Source organism: Triturus cristatus, chromosome 6, assembly GCF_964204655.1.
Source record: "Triturus cristatus chromosome 6, aTriCri1.1, whole genome shotgun sequence".
Taxonomy (NCBI): domain Eukaryota; kingdom Metazoa; phylum Chordata; class Amphibia; order Caudata; family Salamandridae; genus Triturus; species Triturus cristatus.
Genome location: NC_140589.1, coordinates 148,288,281 through 148,306,407, shown reverse-complemented (window position 1 = coordinate 148,306,407; position 18,127 = coordinate 148,288,281). Strand labels below are relative to the sequence as shown.

Below are 18,127 nucleotides of genomic sequence, written 5' to 3'. Positions count from 1 at the left end.
GAAATGTATTATCAAGGAGATCGAGTTGGTAGGAATTTGGTAAAGGTAAACAATCTCACAGGTAAATCAAAATTGACCCCAGCGGTACCACTAGCTTATTGTATGAATGTTTATGGGCCCAGGTGAGTATATGGTATGTGTGTAACACAAGCTGGTAACCCGTGAGAGTTTGTGTGAATATGTATTATATTGTATTGTATTGAAATTGCATTTATATAGTGCTTTCTACCCCACACGAGGCCTCAAAGCGCTTTTTCAGCGAGTAGCACCCTACTCCGGAACCCATAAACGATTAGTGTTGAATTAGTATAGTGAAATATGAGAGTAAGTTGAGTGTGTGCACAGACGTATATAAGTAGGTGTGTCTGCTACTAGAATGATACATTTAATTATGCATTTTTTATTGCGCCACCGTTGCCCTACATAGAAATGAAAACCCATGCAATCCAATGAAGCTGGTGAATACAATAAACAAAAACAAACACATTGAGTGAACCCACCCTTCCAGAGCACCCTCACTTCCGGTGAATACATACCAAAAGTCTTCTGCTCCGCGTCACCTTCTGTTGTGGACCTTAAAATAATTAGAAATGGATACGAGGGTTAAAACTTACATGAAAAAGGAAGGAGACAAAAGGTCACTTTTAAGACTCCAAACACGAAAAATCCCCAGCAGCAGAGGGCGCGCAAGTCTCACAGGAAGTGCTGTGCTTCTTGGGCAGGCTGACACCTCTCGAGTCCAACCTGGCCCCACCAGGGAGACGCCTGCCACTACCACATACCGAAGCCATTAGAGTTTCCAAAACTTTGGTCACCAAGGCGAGAGGGAAGGCCTGTGGGGTAGTAAGTAATACACAAAGGAATCCGCATTCGCAACAGGAGCTCAGAGAGAGACCGGGCCCAGGTGTGCACTCCCCTCCCTCGACCCCTGCTGGGGGTGCTTGGCCTTCTGACCTACAGGCTCTTAGCCTGAAGTGTACCGGAAGCACTTGCACTCTGACCTCTTCCTGTATCCCTCAGGGGCGAACAGAATCTAACAGATCACAACACAGATCCGAACGCGAGATTCTTTTCAAACAGAATGAGAGGAGTTGGAGTCCCGGCAACAACAACTCACACTCGACCTTCCCACAAAAGCATGCGGGCCAATGCCTGCATTTTGTACTATTGGTTTCATCCAATGGGATTCCATGCAGTTTTAACTATCACAGTTGGTTGCGATGCATGCTTTTGGGGTTAAGCGCATTCATCTATGAAATTCATAAAGACGTGTTGGGTGACACCTATCGTCTGCCTCTGTAAGCAGGATAAACTTGCACTGGGAATGTGAGGGAGCGTATGAGCAGCTCCCATGAACTCTATCACACCATATGACATTGTATGGCCTGTGTGTGACTAATTACTGTTGCCACATCCTTCTACTGCTCTTGCTCATTAATGCAGTTTTAAATTCAACAAACCACCAACTGTAAGATATTCAAAAAAGCACAGCTGGAAATTAAGAAAAAAGAGTTCCATTTCACCCCAGCAGCGCGTGCTATGCTTTGTTCGTCAGAGATTAATAAGAACTGAGCAGCACTCACCAAGACGAAGCAACACCCCCCAAAACACTCACTTCTGCCCTCGCGTCAACATTAAGGTCTTCAAAACAATGATGTTGACTGAAGTGTTCGGGTGAGCCAGGGAATACTTTGACTATCTCAGCACACCCTGCTGAGCATGTGAGCTCCACCAGTTATTCGCTTCGCTTGGCCCGGACGTCACTCATCTCATCAGTGTGTCAAATCAATATGTCTCATCTATATGACTATTCACAAGCCTCAGCCTTTGAGCGGCTGAGACGAATGCTGATCACACCGGATGCTAAACTTCTGCCTTTTAAGCAAAATCATGGAAAGTCACATCACAAAGCACATTCAGTAAGTCCAGGAAGAGAACATATTGTCCAAAACAGTAATTTGTTCAACCCTCGGCATTTCCGCTACAGGCCCTCAAGAGAAAGAGAATCTGTGCTATCAGACACCTTCAATAACATTCTGACTGCACAGAACGAAGACCAGCCAGTGAATTGGCAAGGTTGAATCCAGCTGGAAGACAGTGGAACATATCTGTTTATGTCCTACAAGTGAACACTGGGCCACATCATTGACCAGTACTACTTCTAATTCCTAGTGTTTGTGGACAATAACCAGATCCATCTCTGAGGGATCAGAGACACTAAGAGCCAAATGTACACTTTTAACTTGATGAAGGAATCCTTTTTCTGCTTACATGGCTAAACTTCTATCAATGTAGAAAACACAAATCTGAGAGTCCAATTCAGTGTGAGACCTGCCACCCCCAACCAATCCTGGGATCAAACTAAAGGAACACTCCAACTCTCCCTGTTAAGAGTGCTCCTAGACCACACAAGTCAATAACTGAATCAAACTAACAAGGGATCTGGTCCTGTCCAAATTTGCCTACAAAAGCCATCGAAGCAGTAGATCCAAAATTAGACAACCACATGTATTTGAATGTAGAAAGGTATGACTACATCACCACTGCCTTGGAAGCACTCTGCTGTTTCCCGCTCCATAGATCTGTTTCAATTCAAGATCCTTTTTGCTATGTGTAAGACTTTATGGGGAAGAGGCTCATTTATATATAACTCCTTTCCTCCTCCTACGTACCTTCAAAGAGGCTGATAAGATCTATGTGTGCTGCTAAAATGTTCAAATGCAAATCTAGATTCTTGAGACATGGAAGGAAAAAACCTCATGGTCCTAGGGGCATTATAAAGTGAGAAGGATGCAAGCATGAGATGTCGACCAGGCTGCTACATGTGAAGGAACACTTGAAAATCAGCTACTGACTAAGCACCCGAAGCAATGATGCTTTTGTGTCATCATACTGGAAGAGTACCACAATCCCTCCTTTAGGGGCTAGCATGCTCCACGCAAGTGCCATACTAGGAACCATACAGCTCTAATAGCACTATCAACCGAGTGTATCCAGTTCTGCACTAATCCCAGCTCATCAGAATGGAACACCGACATTGTCCTAACCATTACCCTAGATTGGAGCTCACACCAACAGGAAACTGATGTATACTAGGGTCACATGTACATTAATATATTACGTATCACTCTTAACTCCTCGAGGGCTTTGAAGTAGCGATGAAACAATATATACAGGCATTATGAAAGGCTCTCTAAAAATGTTTGCAGCTGAACACCAACCTCGTACCATCACTGTCACTGAGCCATACCTCTGAACATATCTGCCTTTGAAGGGGATTGCTTTAGAAATGAGCAAAAGATAAAGAGACTGATCAGCCTTCTAGTAGCAGGAGCTATCATTTCAGATGCTGGACGCCCGCATAAGGAGGTGACCTAATGCACTTGTCACTGGATGGAGGTTGCTGCCTTCTTTGATAAGTTAGGACAGATTTGTCTTCAACGCTGAATTAACCTTCCCAGCTTTCAGTGTTCTCGGAAATAAGGGACACCATTTAGGTGTAGCTAGAGGCTATTATTGCTACTGCTCTTTGCGGCTGGATGCTATGAATGTTACCCCTTTTTGCTGGTAGATGCTATGATTGTTACCCCTCTTTGCTGCTAGATGCTATGATTGTTACTCCTCTTTGCTGCTAGAGGATATGATTACTGCCCCTCTTTGCTGCTAGAGGCTATGATTGTTACCCCTCTTTGCTGCTAGAGGCTATGATTGTTACCCCTCTTTGCTGCTAGATGCTATGATTACTACCCCTCTTTGCTGATAGATGCTATGATGCCTACACCTTTTTTCTGCTAGAGGCTGTGATTGTTACCCCTCTTTGCTGATAGATGCTATGATTGCTACCTATTTTTGCTGCTAGGAGCTATGATTGCTAACCCTCTTTGCTGCTAGAGGCTATGATTGCTACCCCTCTTTGCTGCCTTCAACCCCTCAGGACTCAATCTACCTACTGACCATTTAGGTACCTTTAACATTTATAAGATGTGGTTTCTGAATAGTTAAATGCTAGTTTTAACCTCAAGATAACAACAAAGCTGGCTTAAATTGCTCACTGGCTTTGATTTACTTTATTCCAATCAACATTAATCTCAGCGCAGCCCACCGCCCACCCCGACTCCATGTCAATGGTGACAACAAGGATCTAGGCTAGAAGTTCAGTGCAGTTGGTAAATTTGATGGTAATTAACACTCAACTCCGAGACAACACTAAGTTGGGTTGTTGAAGAAAAGCTTTGCGTGTCTAGTGATGCATTGGCACTTGAAAACCCTAAAGAAGGAGCCAAGAGAAGTGTCTTGCCAACCTGCACAGTTTGCCAAGGTACTTGGATTGGCATTCTGACTGGCACACAGATATAAGTCATGAGAAGCGTACAGGGCTCTGGAGATCTGCAACCCAAAAAGTAGAAACACTAACGCTGACAGGGAAGGAGAGGGGAAGAGTAGGGCAAAGTTATGAGGCTGATGGGAGACATGAGGCTAATAGGGATACATAGCTTTTCAGGGGAGGCCATGTGAGGTTTAGATGAGTGAGGCATGGGGGCCATATGGAGTGCATAGATAATGATGAGCCACGTGAAAGATTTGAAGTTCGAGTGAGAAATGTGGAACATCTGGAGCCATGAGAGAGACACGAGGATGATGAGAAATGGCCACTGTGAGACAGATCTCAGGCACCAGGGGAGATGGGCTGAGGGTGAAATGTAGTTACGTCGAGGAAGAGACAATAGAGAGTTTATCTGGGATCGCAGGGGCCATGGGGAAAACAGGATTGATGATGCAGAATATGGGAGCTCATGAAAGGACATTGGGCAGAGAGGGAGGCATGCACATTGTCTCAATTGTGCTGCCGCAAGCACTGTATAACAATATGAACTTGAATGGTGAGTTGTATCATACACTGAATGTATACATCATATGTCACAATCAACTTGGACAACTGGGCCAGTGTTATATGGCACTGCCACTGCTGCAGAGCACAGTTTACACACTTGCCCACCACATTAATCTTCATCCTGCTAATATATTTTGTCACTGTATGAAAGGATTCTAATCCTAGCAATCAATATGTCAGCAGTCGGAATGAGATTTCTGGTAATGCTACTGATTTTGAGGTTTCGATATGAGCATTGGTGAGATGTGCGTATGATATGAGCATTGGTGAGATGTGCGTGTATTATATTTAGTAAAGCCTTGAATTGAACTTTTTAACCGTTTACATCTTGTCAGTTCTGTTCAAAGAATGAGTGACCCTACTTTCAATGAAGTCACCAGTGTATCGGATATCACTTCACCTGGAGTCATGTAGTGAGATGTTGTGTTTGGATACTCCAAGTTTGGATAAAATGCCATTCACAAGTATTTAACATGTTCCTTGCGTGCCTATGTTATACCATACTATCTATCTTGATACACATAATTTACCTTCTAGGAGTAGGTCGCTGCATCTCCATGGTAGTTTGGGTGGTGTCATTGGAACCCTGAGGAGACACCGCGAAGTCCCCAAAGACTGTATCCAGCGATGACCTCCCCGACTTAGGAATTGGAGGAATTAATGTCCCGCTCAGTGACTTGCGTTTTTTTTCAGCACTGTACCTCACATACTGTAGGGAATTCTGCACCTGCAAGAAAGACGGCTGCAAGTAGAAACACCCCAATCAATCATGCTTTTGCTTAGCTCTTGTGAAGAAAAACAGTCAGTTGCAACAGTTTCAAGTGACTACAGATCCATGGTGGTTATATGACATAAACATAGATGGCTTCACCCCATAACTAATAGACAATGGAAAATCACTTGGAACCACCCTAACATAGACCACATAACCACACAAATCAATAAAGCATGATACTAGATCTCCTTCCCGATAAAGTGAAAGCCCCTTTCCCAGAACCACATTTCAGAACGACAGTGGAAGCCATAGTGTTCTTACATCTGGAAGGGGACAACACTCTGGACAATGGTCTACCCACCACCAATCTGGCATCCCTCAAAGGCATACTACATGCAACAGCATGTCTCATCAAGGGCCTGAAGAAATTCAACCACATCGCCCTAATGCTGAAAATAGCTGCATTTCTCCCTCTCCTGGCTTGCAGCATCTTCAAGGTCATGTCTGTACTTGGCTATTAGTGAACTGAGCATGCTGATATCCCCGCACGCATTTGACAAGGAACCCATTTCTTGACTTACTTGGAAGTCAGTGTCTCTTTCAGCTTTGAGGAAAAGACATTGAAAATGTACTTCCCTATACTGCTGGAGAATGGACCTGTTTTGTGCCCACTCACATTATCAGTGATTGATAATCGAGCAAGTGGACACATCAATATTGTGGGTCAATATAATGTTTCTTGAACTTCCTTTCTGAGTTGCTGGAGTCAATCTGCAAGCCTGGTGTGTAGAGTGGTCGTATTTCAGGTCCTTGGTGCTTACAGGAAACAGGCTGACACCTAAATTTCTCTATTCTAACCACAAACAAAGAACAAAAATCCGCCTCTTAATTTCTCCGCCAACTACTGTACATGATCTCACTTTATCCTCTCTTCTTGATATAGTTCATGTGTTCCTCAGTGCTATGGAGTGTGTTCTGTAGCCACCGCCTAAATTTGTGCTATAGAAATACCAATACCAAAGAAAACTACATTTCTCACTAAAAGATCTCCTTCATCTTATACAAAATACACCACGGAACACTAAGGTACTCCTGAGCAGAATATACTCAATCAACCACAATGTCAGAAGCTTCCCAGCTAAGCCCAACCTCATCTCAGCTTTGATTTGCTACTTAACACTATGCTTTTCTCAGGTATTACAGCCTTGAGTTTCTCACAGGAATTTCAACTTCACTTAAAATGATCATCACCAGCTTCTTCATTTAATGCTACAAAGGTCATTCCAATTTAATGGGTGTAACTAACCATAAAGTATGTATAGACACAGTACAAACAGTACAAATATTTAACATTTCATGAAAGGAAACGAGATGTATTTTAAAACAAACGCTGCCTTAGCTAATCTGCCGGGCTGATTTGCAGCCATCAGCTGTGCCCAGTACTCGAAAAAGCATGGCAGAAACGATAAAATGCATTTTGTTGAATGCCCGGTCACTCACAAAACATGCTTTGGAAATGACAGATTTTTCAGATAGTGGCAATATTGATATCGCTTTTGTAACCAAGACATGGGCTGATGCTGGTTCAGGTCCAGACTTGGTCTCTGCCAACCCCCCCACCCGGCTATTCGTCAATTGGGCTAGATTGCTTAGTTAGCAGAGGCGGTGGCCTAGCTATTGTCTTTAAAGACAAATTCATGGTTAGGTTTTACCCCCTACCACACCCTTGCTGAGAAACCCTGGTTTTCAAAATTGCGCTGTCAAATAAATACTCCTTTAACGGTGCCTTGATCTATAGACCCCCCTGGCCACAGAAATATGTTTCTAAATCTGGATAAGTCACCATGGGACATTAAGGCTAACTCCTCTGATTTTACCATCCTTTGGCAACTTTAACTTTCATCTGTAGAATAAGGAAGACTTAGATACTCAGGATCTGATAGCCTCTTTGGCTCTTTTAGGCTTGTCACAACTAGTTTGCGAGCCCACGCATTCTGGTGGCCATACCCTAGAGGCCATTTTCTCAGATTGTCCTTTCATTTATGTTTCTCCCGCTCTACGGCTACCATGGTCAGACCATAAGTCAGTAATGTTTCAACTGAACTTAGTTGGCCACAGTTTGGAGGAACTTATGATTCCACCTACTTCAAGCCACCGATCTTGGCACCTAATTTCGGAAGGCCAACTCACGAGGACACTAAATTAATCTAATAAACTAGAATCTCCTGATCAAGCTACTGATGACTATCATCAATGGATAAGCGAGTCCATTAGCAGTATAGCTCCTACCAAACGTGGAAATAATAACCGAACAGCACCATATTAACCATGGTTCAATGAAGAGATCAGACTGACCAAACAATCCTGTAGAAGACTAGAGAGAAAGTGGAGGCTAAATTACAGTGCTGAGAACAAGGATTCTTATAAGGCAGAACTATTACGCTATAAACAAAACTGCTGACCAAAGCCAAATCTGACTTTTTTATAAATAAAATCAACTCTGCATTGAACACTCCCAAAGAGTTATTTTCTACAGTGCTCAAGCTTAGCAACCCCCCACGAGCCAGGAATCTCAATGCGGATGCCACTTTCTGTAACAGACTTGCTATATTTTTAAAAAATAAAGTAAAAGTTACCTTCAACACGCTTACTCCTAGCCCGAACCCAGTAGGGACCTGCTCGAACATAAAACCACATTCAGCAGCTTTCAATGGGCCCAAAGCAGGAAGTGCTACTAGTGAAGCCAACTCTTTGGAAACTGATTCCTCAGTGCTCTCTCTATCCAGGAATACCACTCTTTCGGCGTTTTCCCCCCTTACAATTGGTCAAGTAACCAACCTGTTTAATTGAATGAAATCAGGTTCGCCGTTGGACCCTTGCACCCCTTGAGTTTTACAACTAACCCTTACTTCAGTCTCTGGACATCTCTTAGAGATCTTTAACCAAATGCTCCATCTTGGTTACTTCCCCAAAAATTGGAAAATTGCATCAATTCTTCCTCTTTTAAAAAAAACAAATCTGGATACAGACAACCCCAACAATTTCAGGCCAATCTCCCGAACTTCTTTCTCCGGACAAGCTGATAGAGAAGGCCATAAACAGAGAGCTTTCTCTATTCATCCAGGATCATAATCTACCGGACTCCTCCCAGTTTGGATTCAGAAGCCAACACAGCACTAAGACAGCCTTGTTCACAGCTGCTGAATACATAAGAACTACCTTAGATAAAGGAGAGAACGCTGCCCTAATTCTGTTAGATCTTTCGACAGCGTTCGATACTGTAGGTCATAAACTTCTTATCAAATGCCTGTTCGAGATAGGCGTTAGAGGTACCGTTCTTAAGCTCCACGGATCCTTTCTCACTGACAGATCGCAGTTCGTGGAATGTAACGGTCACAGATCCACCTCTTTCACTCTTCCCTGTGGGGTACCACAAGGGTCGGCGTTAAGTCCCACCTTTTTTAATCTGTATGTTACCCCGTTAGCCTCTCTGATCAAGGATCTTGGGTTCTCAGTTGTGTCCTATGCTGACGACACTCAAATTGTAGTGTCAGTCACAGAAAACCCTGAGAGCACAGCAGAGCGTTTCCACAACTGCATGTTACAGATTGGCTGTTGGATGTCCAACAATAGTCTGAAGCTAACTTCAGATGAAACGGAAGTGCTGCTGTTTGGCAATCAGCCATCATTTTGGTCCCCTAACTGGTGGGCTCAAGAAATGGGGGTGCTCCCAACTCCTGTACCTAAGGTGAAAAATCTGGAAGTCCAATTTGATGAAAAACTCTCCTTTGTGGGACACGACAATGCCATAACCTAGTCATGTTTCTTTATTTTTGAATCATTGAGGAAGGTTTTCCCTTTCATCCCTCAAGACCTACGTTAAGCAGTGATCACTGCTCTGGTCTCATCAAAAATTGACTACTGCAATGGGCTTTTTCTGACTGCCCATAAGAAAGCTCTAGATAAGCTCCAAATGGTCCAAAATGCAGCAGCCAGACTGCTTTTAGGAATAACGAAATATCAATCGGTCTCCAAGTGTCTCCCCTCACTTCACTGGCTCCCGGTTAGAAAGCGGGTGGTGTTCAAATATCCATGCTTAGCCTTTGAGGCCCTTCATCTTGTGGGTCCTGATTCGATCAAACAACTCTTTCAATAATATATCCCCTCTAGGACTTTAAGATCCTCCTCCTAGGCTAATCTGGTTGTACCTAAATTTAGGAGTGCCACCTGGTGAGGCAAGATCCTTGCAGTAGCCACTTCCAAGCTCTGGAATTCAATGCCTCAGGCGCTAAAAAACACAATAAATGTACTTAATTTTCGCAAGGCCCTTAAAACCTGGCTGTTTAAAAATTAGCTCAGTACTATCACCTTCCAGTACCACACACTCTGTCGTCTGATGTTCTCTTTACATTGGTCCACCCCCTGGAAGTCAGCGCCTAGACACTTACAGGTAGTAGTGCGCTTTAGAAATCCTAATTTCATTTCATTCATTTCATAAAAAAACATGATACTTAAAACAGATCCAATTCATTGTTTCAACAGAAGCTATTCTTAATTACTAAATGCAATTAAATGCTATAGATGGACTTAATACACCCAAATTATTGGGACACCCTCCTCCTGTGCTATCTGAATGCTAGATATATGTGTTTAGTGGGTGAGAATAGGGGTGTCTGCACACCTGCAAACAATAAGTGTTAATTTCACCCAGGTTAGCTTTATTTATTCTATAGATCTTGTGAGGCTGGAAGACTGAACTGGTCTACTGGGATTTAAACTCAGAAGGTGCAGATTGGCAGATGTCACCAGCAAGTAGCTGCATTCCTCATTGCTCAGGTCTCAGGCACCTTATGTCGAATATGTGACGTTACAACACGATCCTTTACATCGCTGACCGTTACATCGCAGTTATTACAATGCAAGTCGTTACAACGACTTGCGCTAGAGGCGCTAGACTAAGGAATAGTATGATTTACTATTCCAACTCCAGCCTACGTAACAGTAGGGAAGGTGTTGGAATAGTAAATCATACTATTCCTTGGTGTATAGCGCCATCCAGCGCAAGTCGTTGTAATGACTTGCATTGTAATGACCGCGATGTAAATGTATCTCGTGTAACGACCACGTTGTAAAGGTTGTTTACCCCTTATGTAGCCAGGGCTCAAAAATGACATCCCCTAACAGAGCACATCCATGGCCATATTTATCACTTCCCCCTCCCTTTTTCAAGGACTGAGCCCAGCTTATCGGGTGATTAAAAGTATTAGTGAAGTGTTAGGGAGAAAGACAAGAACTGTTTTATCATCTTGATCATCATCACGTCATTTACAATTTGATGAACTTATCATGCCATAAAAGGTGTCCTTATTCTACCTAATTTACATCAGTTACCTCCTTGGGAGCCAGACTTTGGTCACTGTGGCCCTCTGTGGCCTCCTTCTCTCTGGTAATGTCCTCTGAGGCAGCCTCTTGGCCACTTGACACTGCTCCGTTGGTCTGTGGAGTCGGGCTCTTCTGTATAGGCGGCACAGGTTTCAGTGCATTGAGCGTTCGTTGGGAGGTGGATCGTGGGACAGGCGGTGTTAGGACACCATCACTGGGGCTACTAGATTCAACTGTAGAAATAACAGAGGATCAAACCACAAAGACATTTCAAGAGTTATATATTTTGATTAATAAAATACAAATATTTCCAATATGATATTGGTATTTGGATTGGGGTAAGTTTATTGTATGATTAAATAAAATCTTTACAATATTCTGATCACGAGAAAACACAAAATGCATTTGCTCACAAATACATAAATACATAAAAGTGGCGTTAAAGCATTTTTTTTTACAATAGTCCAATAGCAGTGACGAGTAGCAAACATACAGAGCTGTAAAGTGCTTAGTCATTAGTACAGTGCTAGACTGGGCAAGGCCGAGCGCTAAAATAGCGCGCGCCGCCATTATGGCGGTCGCACCGGTCCCCGGGGGCAGGGAGGAGGTGGGAGCACTCCCACCTCCCCTGAGGGTCTAATAGACGGCGTACAGAGGGGTGTGAACCGGAAGCACTTTAGTGCTTCCGGTTCATGCGGGCGCCCAACTTTGGGGTCTGACCGGCTTAGACCGGCCTGGCCCGTGCCTCCCCTTAAAAGGGGGCGCAGGGAGCAGAACAGTCTCTTGTTCCTTTGCTCTCCACAGGCACAGCACCCGGGCCACCAGCGGCCCGTAATTTGTTTTCCCCACCCACCATCCCCTAAGGCAGGCATTTTAAGTATGTTTCTCAGTAATGTATTTGCTTTGTTCTTTTAACTTTCATTGCAGGTATCTCAGGAGATAACATTGAATGTAAATATGATGATATGGTGAATTTGTAATAAAAGTGTCGATATTTGAATAGTGTCACTACAGGATTTTTAATGCAAAATTATGTAGTTGAAATGTGTAACATTTATTAAAATCTCAGTACATGAAATTTGGTTTCAGGCAATAATGTCGTATTTAGTTGTGTGTCTCCGGTCAGGCGGTAAGGTCATGATTGGTAAGCATAGTCTTCGGTCCTTAGCGGTCAGAACCATGTAACTCCAGGTGCAGTGAAAGCCGGTAGGTAGGCTGTCGAGGTGCGGGGGCCGGGGGAGACACTCTTCCCGGTGGGCCTGTGGGCACCCTCACACACGCATGCGCATCAGGGCGCAAGTATGCAGAATTTTGCAGCCCCCGTTTATGGAGTTTAAGGCACAGGGCGTAGGGGGTGTCCGGGGGAGAATATACGTCCGATAAGCTGTAACCCCTGCGCAAGCCTACTCCGGCGGAGTAATTTGTAGTTTAGTAGGATCTAGAGCCTGCTAGTCATTGACCTTGCCGTAGGCTCTAGTGGGGACACGCAGAAAGTGAATATATGCATTGTTAGATTTACGGTAGGAGTGTTGTGTGTATTAGAGTTTAAGGTTAGCCACATTACATCATCTGTCTAACAATGTATCCGGACTTTCTGCGTAATTGTACATAATGTAAATAAAATAATGTTTTTTAATTTTTTGTAATTAATACGGCCGGGGGGTTACACCCCCTAATCCAAAAGTTGGTGTGGTCGCATTGCAGGTCGCATTGAAGGAGGGAGGGAGACTCCATCCGTACAAGGGCTGCGGGTACAAAAGGTAAATAGGGGATTTGGGAAGTACCAGGCCATATTAAAAATTACTGAGTGGTTATAGCTGCTAAAGTGCTAATGACAGGAATAATGTTCAAATTGAATGTCTATCGTAGTTTGTATACAAAAGGACCATGGAATCGGTATGGTATAGTAGTTTAGTAGAAAAACACAACCCTTATCGGACATTTTGGTCTGATGGCGTTACTATTGCCAATCTGTCCGCCTTGCAGGGTTTCCAAAAGCGGCTGCGCATTGGTTGACTGAGCTTAAAGAAGGCAGTGCTTATGCAGTCCGTGACCTCGCCACATTTCAGCGGTGGCCATCCAGTGCCAAAGTTGTCCTTTTCCGCCTGCAGTCTGTCAGATCTGTCGTATCTTAATCGCCCCTTTTAAGAGTGTTTGTTCTGTCTAGTTCAACCGTTCTAGCTTTCTAAAAGTGAATTTCTATTTATATAGGAGACACCAATTGATAACAGATCACTTTACAAAGAACAATTAAAAGAAATTTAGGAGAGAGATATTAACAATTTGGATCAACGTAGGTTTGCATGAGGTGGTAGAGGGGCGAAAGGGAGCTGAAATGGGAGTAAAGGGATTAAGGAGGGGGCAAGAGCAGCCTGCGGTGAAGGAAAGTTAAGTTTCCAAAGTTTTTCTGAATTGGGGAGCTCATGGAGAAATCAGCGAACTACAAGCACAGAGTTCGCACATAAATCTCCTGACTCTGGGAAGGTTTAGAAAAATATTTCAATAGAGTTGAATTTAGATACTTCCAGTCAACAGATGGAGCTTGATTCTGTATCATCTCCAGAGATTTTTAGATGTCCAACCAGGTATTTTTAGGATTGTAATGATTTTTATTGATTTTGATTTACAACACCCTGCACCTACATCCATTGGCCGGCGAGGTGGCTGAGAAGCAGGGAGGGGGGGGAGAGAGGGAGAGAGAAGGGGAGAGGGGTAGAAACATAATCGATATCCGCAATAAATAATAAGTAAAAAGAAAAACAATACGTGCTGTTGTCACAATAGCAGTATTCGTCACTCCTTCTTTTCCCCTGGGTCTGCTGTGGGGGTGGAGGGGGTAATCTGCAGAAAACGCAAATATATTGGGCACGTGAGTTGCTGGAATTCACCCGAAAGGTGCTTAATGCATGTTCCCCATCTTTTCTCAAACTTGACTAATAACGGCTGTCAATTTCTCCATCCCCAATAAGTCCCAAAGCGTATGCATCCAATCTGTATGTGTTGGAACTACATCGGTACCCCGTTTTGATAACAGGACTTGCTTTGCTGAACAAAGCGCTAATATAATAGCCTTACCCTTTTCAGAGTGTAATGGATAAGTTGGAACATTGGGCAACCCTAACAGTACATAGCTGGGAAAGCGGAGTATTTCGGTATTGAACATCAGGTCAACCTCAGCCAGGACTTCCTCCCAATACCTATGGAGTTTGGGGCAGTGCCACAGCAGGTGGGTGAGTGTGCCTGATTGGGCGCAATGTCTCCAACGTGTCTTTCCTCCCCTTCTGCCATTGAGCCAGACGGGCCGGAGTGTAATACCAGTAGTGCACTAATTTTAACAGTGTTTCCTTGCCAGCAGCGCTAGTGGCGGAGATACACGCGTGGTGCAAGATATCTGTCGATTCTCGCACTCCCGCTCCCATCTCTTCCTAGCTGGAGTCTGTGAGGGGGAAATCTGTGTGTTTAAAAAAGAACATATGTCCGATAAAATGCGGGAATCATCCTTTCTAGATTAAAGCCAACGTTCAAACAGTATTAGTCGTCTACTGGCATGTGGCCTGATTTTGGGAAGAGACACCCAGTGCCAGATGGCCAAGTAACGCTAATATTCTGAGTCTGGGAGCCCAAATTCTTGTTGGAGGGCTCCAAAATCCAACAGGCCTCGAACAGATCTCCAATCCTTTTGCACTGAGCCTCTTGCCAACGTGCGAATGCCTTTTCTTCCGTGGCCGGAGGGAAATCTGGGATCCCTATGATTGGTGTGAGTGGAGAAATCTGGGTGAATAACTGGTGGAAGGAATACAACTTGTCCCAAACCCCCACAGTAGCTTTGAACACTGGCGAAATATAGCCGCCTGGCGGGCGATGTTTAAGTTGGAGCCACGGGATCTTCCAAATATGGATTCCCGCCACCGCCTGCTCCAGGAAGCACCAGTGTTTCTCGGTCATTGGGCGTTGCCATTCGACTATATAGTGTAACTGGGTGGCTTGGTAATATTTTGCTATACCCAGTCCACCCTTGGCAAGTGGCAAATATGCTTGCTCTTTTGCCATACGGGCCCGTTTACTCACCCATATGAAGGTTTCAAGAGCCGCCTGTAACTTCTTCAAGATGGGCGCGGGATGTGGCAATGGCATCACCTGCATAAGATAGAGAATTTTCGGACGCAGAGTCATTTTGACCGCTGCTATGCGGCCCCCCAGGAAAGGGGACCACCATGCCAGGATTTGATAAAGGATCTCACTGTATGCAACAGGTCTGTGTAGTTATGTGTGACCAAGCTTTCTATTATGGGAAATTTTTGAACACCCAAACACTGGATACCCCGTTGCGCCCATTGAAAGAGGAACTCCGACGCCAATTGAATTTGCTAATCGTGTGGAATAGTGATATTCAGAGCTTGGGTCTTAGCTGTGTTCACTTTAAAATCAGAGGCGTTTCCGAACCTTGCAAGTTCCTCGAGAAGAGGAGGCAGTGGTTGATTCAGGTTTGTGATGGCCAGTAGTACGTCGTCGGTGTATAGGGCTATTTTATGGGATTGGCTTCCCATCCAGACTCCCTCTATCTGTGGGTGGTGTCGGATGCACTCCGCTAGCGGCTCCATGTAGAGCGAGAATAATAGCGGTGAGAGTGGGCAGCCTTGGCGGGTCCCTCTGGAGACCAAGAAGATCGGGGACTGGGTATTGTTTACCCTAACCAACGCTTTTGGGTCCGCATAACCAGCTGCGGCCCAATGCTGTAATCGAGGCCCAAAGCCCACTGTCTCCAGTACCGCGTGCAAGAATGGCCAGTGCATGCAATCAAAGGCCTTTTCGGCGTCAATTGATTAAAACAAGGTCGGGACTTGGGAACGTCGTGTCTTGTCCAATAAGTGAAAAAGCCTTTCATATTATCACCACATGTGCCGCCCAGTATGAATCCAGATGATCAGGCTCTATCAGCCCCGGCATAAGTCTACCCAGTCTGCCGGCTAAAATCCCCGTAAAAATCTTGGCATCCACATTCAGAAGGGATATGGGGTGGTATGACGTGCATTGTTGGGAATCTTTCCCTGGTTTTGGCAGCAGAGTGATTATCGCCATGCGCATTGATTCTGTAAGCTCCCAAACTCACTGAATGAATTATACAGTCAAGCGAGAGCATATTGTTTGTAAAAGGCTGCTATGATCCCATCCTGCCCTGGTGCTTTTTCCAATTGAAGTCGCCCTATTGCATCCAACACCTCCCTTTCAGTTATGTCTTTCTCCAGGGGCTCCGCTTGTGAGGCCAGCAGCTTAGTTATTGGTGCCTGGGCGATATATGGGGTGCAGATGTCTGAGGGTGTCCCTGCCGCCCTATATAATTGTGCATAAATGTGGCCGAACTTCACCGCTATGTCCTCATCTCTCGCAAGATGGTGTCCGTTGCCATCTATAATGCTGTGTACCCGTCTGGAGTGCACCTGTGTCCTTAACCTATGTGCCAGAAGCTTTCCCGCCTTATTTCCCCCCGCATAGTATTTCTGTCGCGTTCGCAGTAAAGCATACGCCGCAGCGTCCATATCCAGCGCTCTAAGCTGTTTCCGTGCTATATTTAATTGTCGTCTATTTTTATGTGAACCTACGCACCAATGAACTTCCTCAAGCTCCTTCACACTAGCTTCTAGCGCAGCGTGTTTCAAGGCTCGTTCTTTATTTAGTCTGGCCGCTATTGCTATATATGTGCCTCGAACAACTGCCTTGAGAGCCTCCCAAAGCGTCGCTATCGCCGTTTTGGGTGTGTCGTTGATGGATAAGTAGCCTACTATGGCCTTCCCCACTTCCTTTACCGTAGCATTATAGGGTAACATTTTAGGGTTGAGACGCCATGTTTTGTTATTCCGGTGTACAGCCGGGAGGTGCAAATCTAGTTGGACAGGAGCATGGTCGAACAATGATGCCGCCTCAATTGTGGCCTGGGCTACTCTCGAGCAGAGTGGATCAGTAACAAAAATGTAGTCAATTCTAGCATGAGATTGATGAGCAGCTGAGAAGAAGAAGTATGACCGTGAGGTCGGGTTTAGTGTCTGCCAAACATCAGCTAGTCCAGCTTCCGCAAGCCAGTTCACCCTCTATGGAGAAATCATCCCCGTATGCCCTGGGCCCGGAGGGGACCTATCCAGGGAAGCATCCAGAACCAGATTAAAATCAACTCCTAATATCAGATTGGAGTCCGGGGAAGCACGTAGTGCTTGGCGAATAAAATGCTCCTGCTGTCCATTGGGTGAATAGATGGAGGCTATGATGAGTGTATGGTGAGCGAGAGATACCCTCAGGGACAACAACCGCCCTGCAATTTCGGATTGTATGTCATTGACTGTCCCTTGGAAGTGTGTTGACACCAGCATTGCAACCCCTGCCTTTTTCCCTTAACCAGAAGACCAGAGTTGGCGGTCAAACCATCTCGACCGCATTCTATGCCAGTCTTGTTTTAAAAGGTGGGTCTCTTGTAGGAGACATATGTCACATCGGGCCGCCCTAAGCTTGGTAAGGATTGCTATTCTTTTGGATGGTGAATTAAGACCCCTTACATTCAGGCTAATTATATGCACCATGTTTCTGAGAAGATAGTACAGCTGTGGGAGCCCCCGGCAACTTATTCGTCGCCCCAACCCGTGTGTGGAGTGTGACAGTCCGATTAAGCTGTGAACACAAATACATGAAGTAAACATGAGAACAAAAACAGTGAATGAAACAAAGGCACCGGTTGGTGCACAACTTTGCAGTTCTGCAATGAGGGTCCCTGTCGTTCGTTGTCCGTGCCAGTTGTGAAGGGAAGTAGGGATTGCAGCTTCTGCCGAACCGGTCAGCTATGACGAGAGTGCATGTATGTCCTGGGAGTAGCCCACCTGCTCCCTTCTATTGAAGTCGACGTCTGCTCGTTTCGCCATTAGTCATCTTCCCACTCCGGAGATTGGTGGTGTTCTGAAAGTTGCTTTAACAGGGCCGAGCGCTACTTAATGGTTTCGATTTTCGTCGGCGTGCTAAGTTGTTGTAGTGGGCGATCTCTTGTGCGTCGTCATCTTCGTGGCTCTTGAGATGATAGTTGCGTGCTTGATCGTTGGGGGGAAGAGACCTGGTCGAGCTATATGCCCAGGATGTCTGCTGCCTCCAAAGGTGTGCGC

The 18,127-nt window shown here is 44.9% G+C and overlaps 1 protein-coding gene across 3 annotated transcripts in view; it reads right to left on the bottom strand.

Annotated features, from left to right (window-relative positions):
- The window catches only part of TOGARAM2 (TOG array regulator of axonemal microtubules 2), a 382,090-nt gene that overhangs the window by 167,253 nt on the left and 196,710 nt on the right, over positions 1–18,127 (bottom strand). For 2 of the 3 annotated variants that reach the window (XM_085610377.1, XM_085610379.1), the window contains exons 5-7: positions 10,998–11,221; positions 5,422–5,633; positions 537–574 (exon numbers count right to left, since the gene is read on the bottom strand). In XM_085610377.1, the coding sequence (XP_085466503.1) occupies positions 537–574; positions 5,422–5,633; positions 10,998–11,221 (474 nt within the window). The remainder of the gene's footprint in view (positions 1–536; positions 575–5,421; positions 5,634–10,997; positions 11,222–18,127) is intronic. The other variant, XM_085610378.1, reaches the window with a different exon arrangement.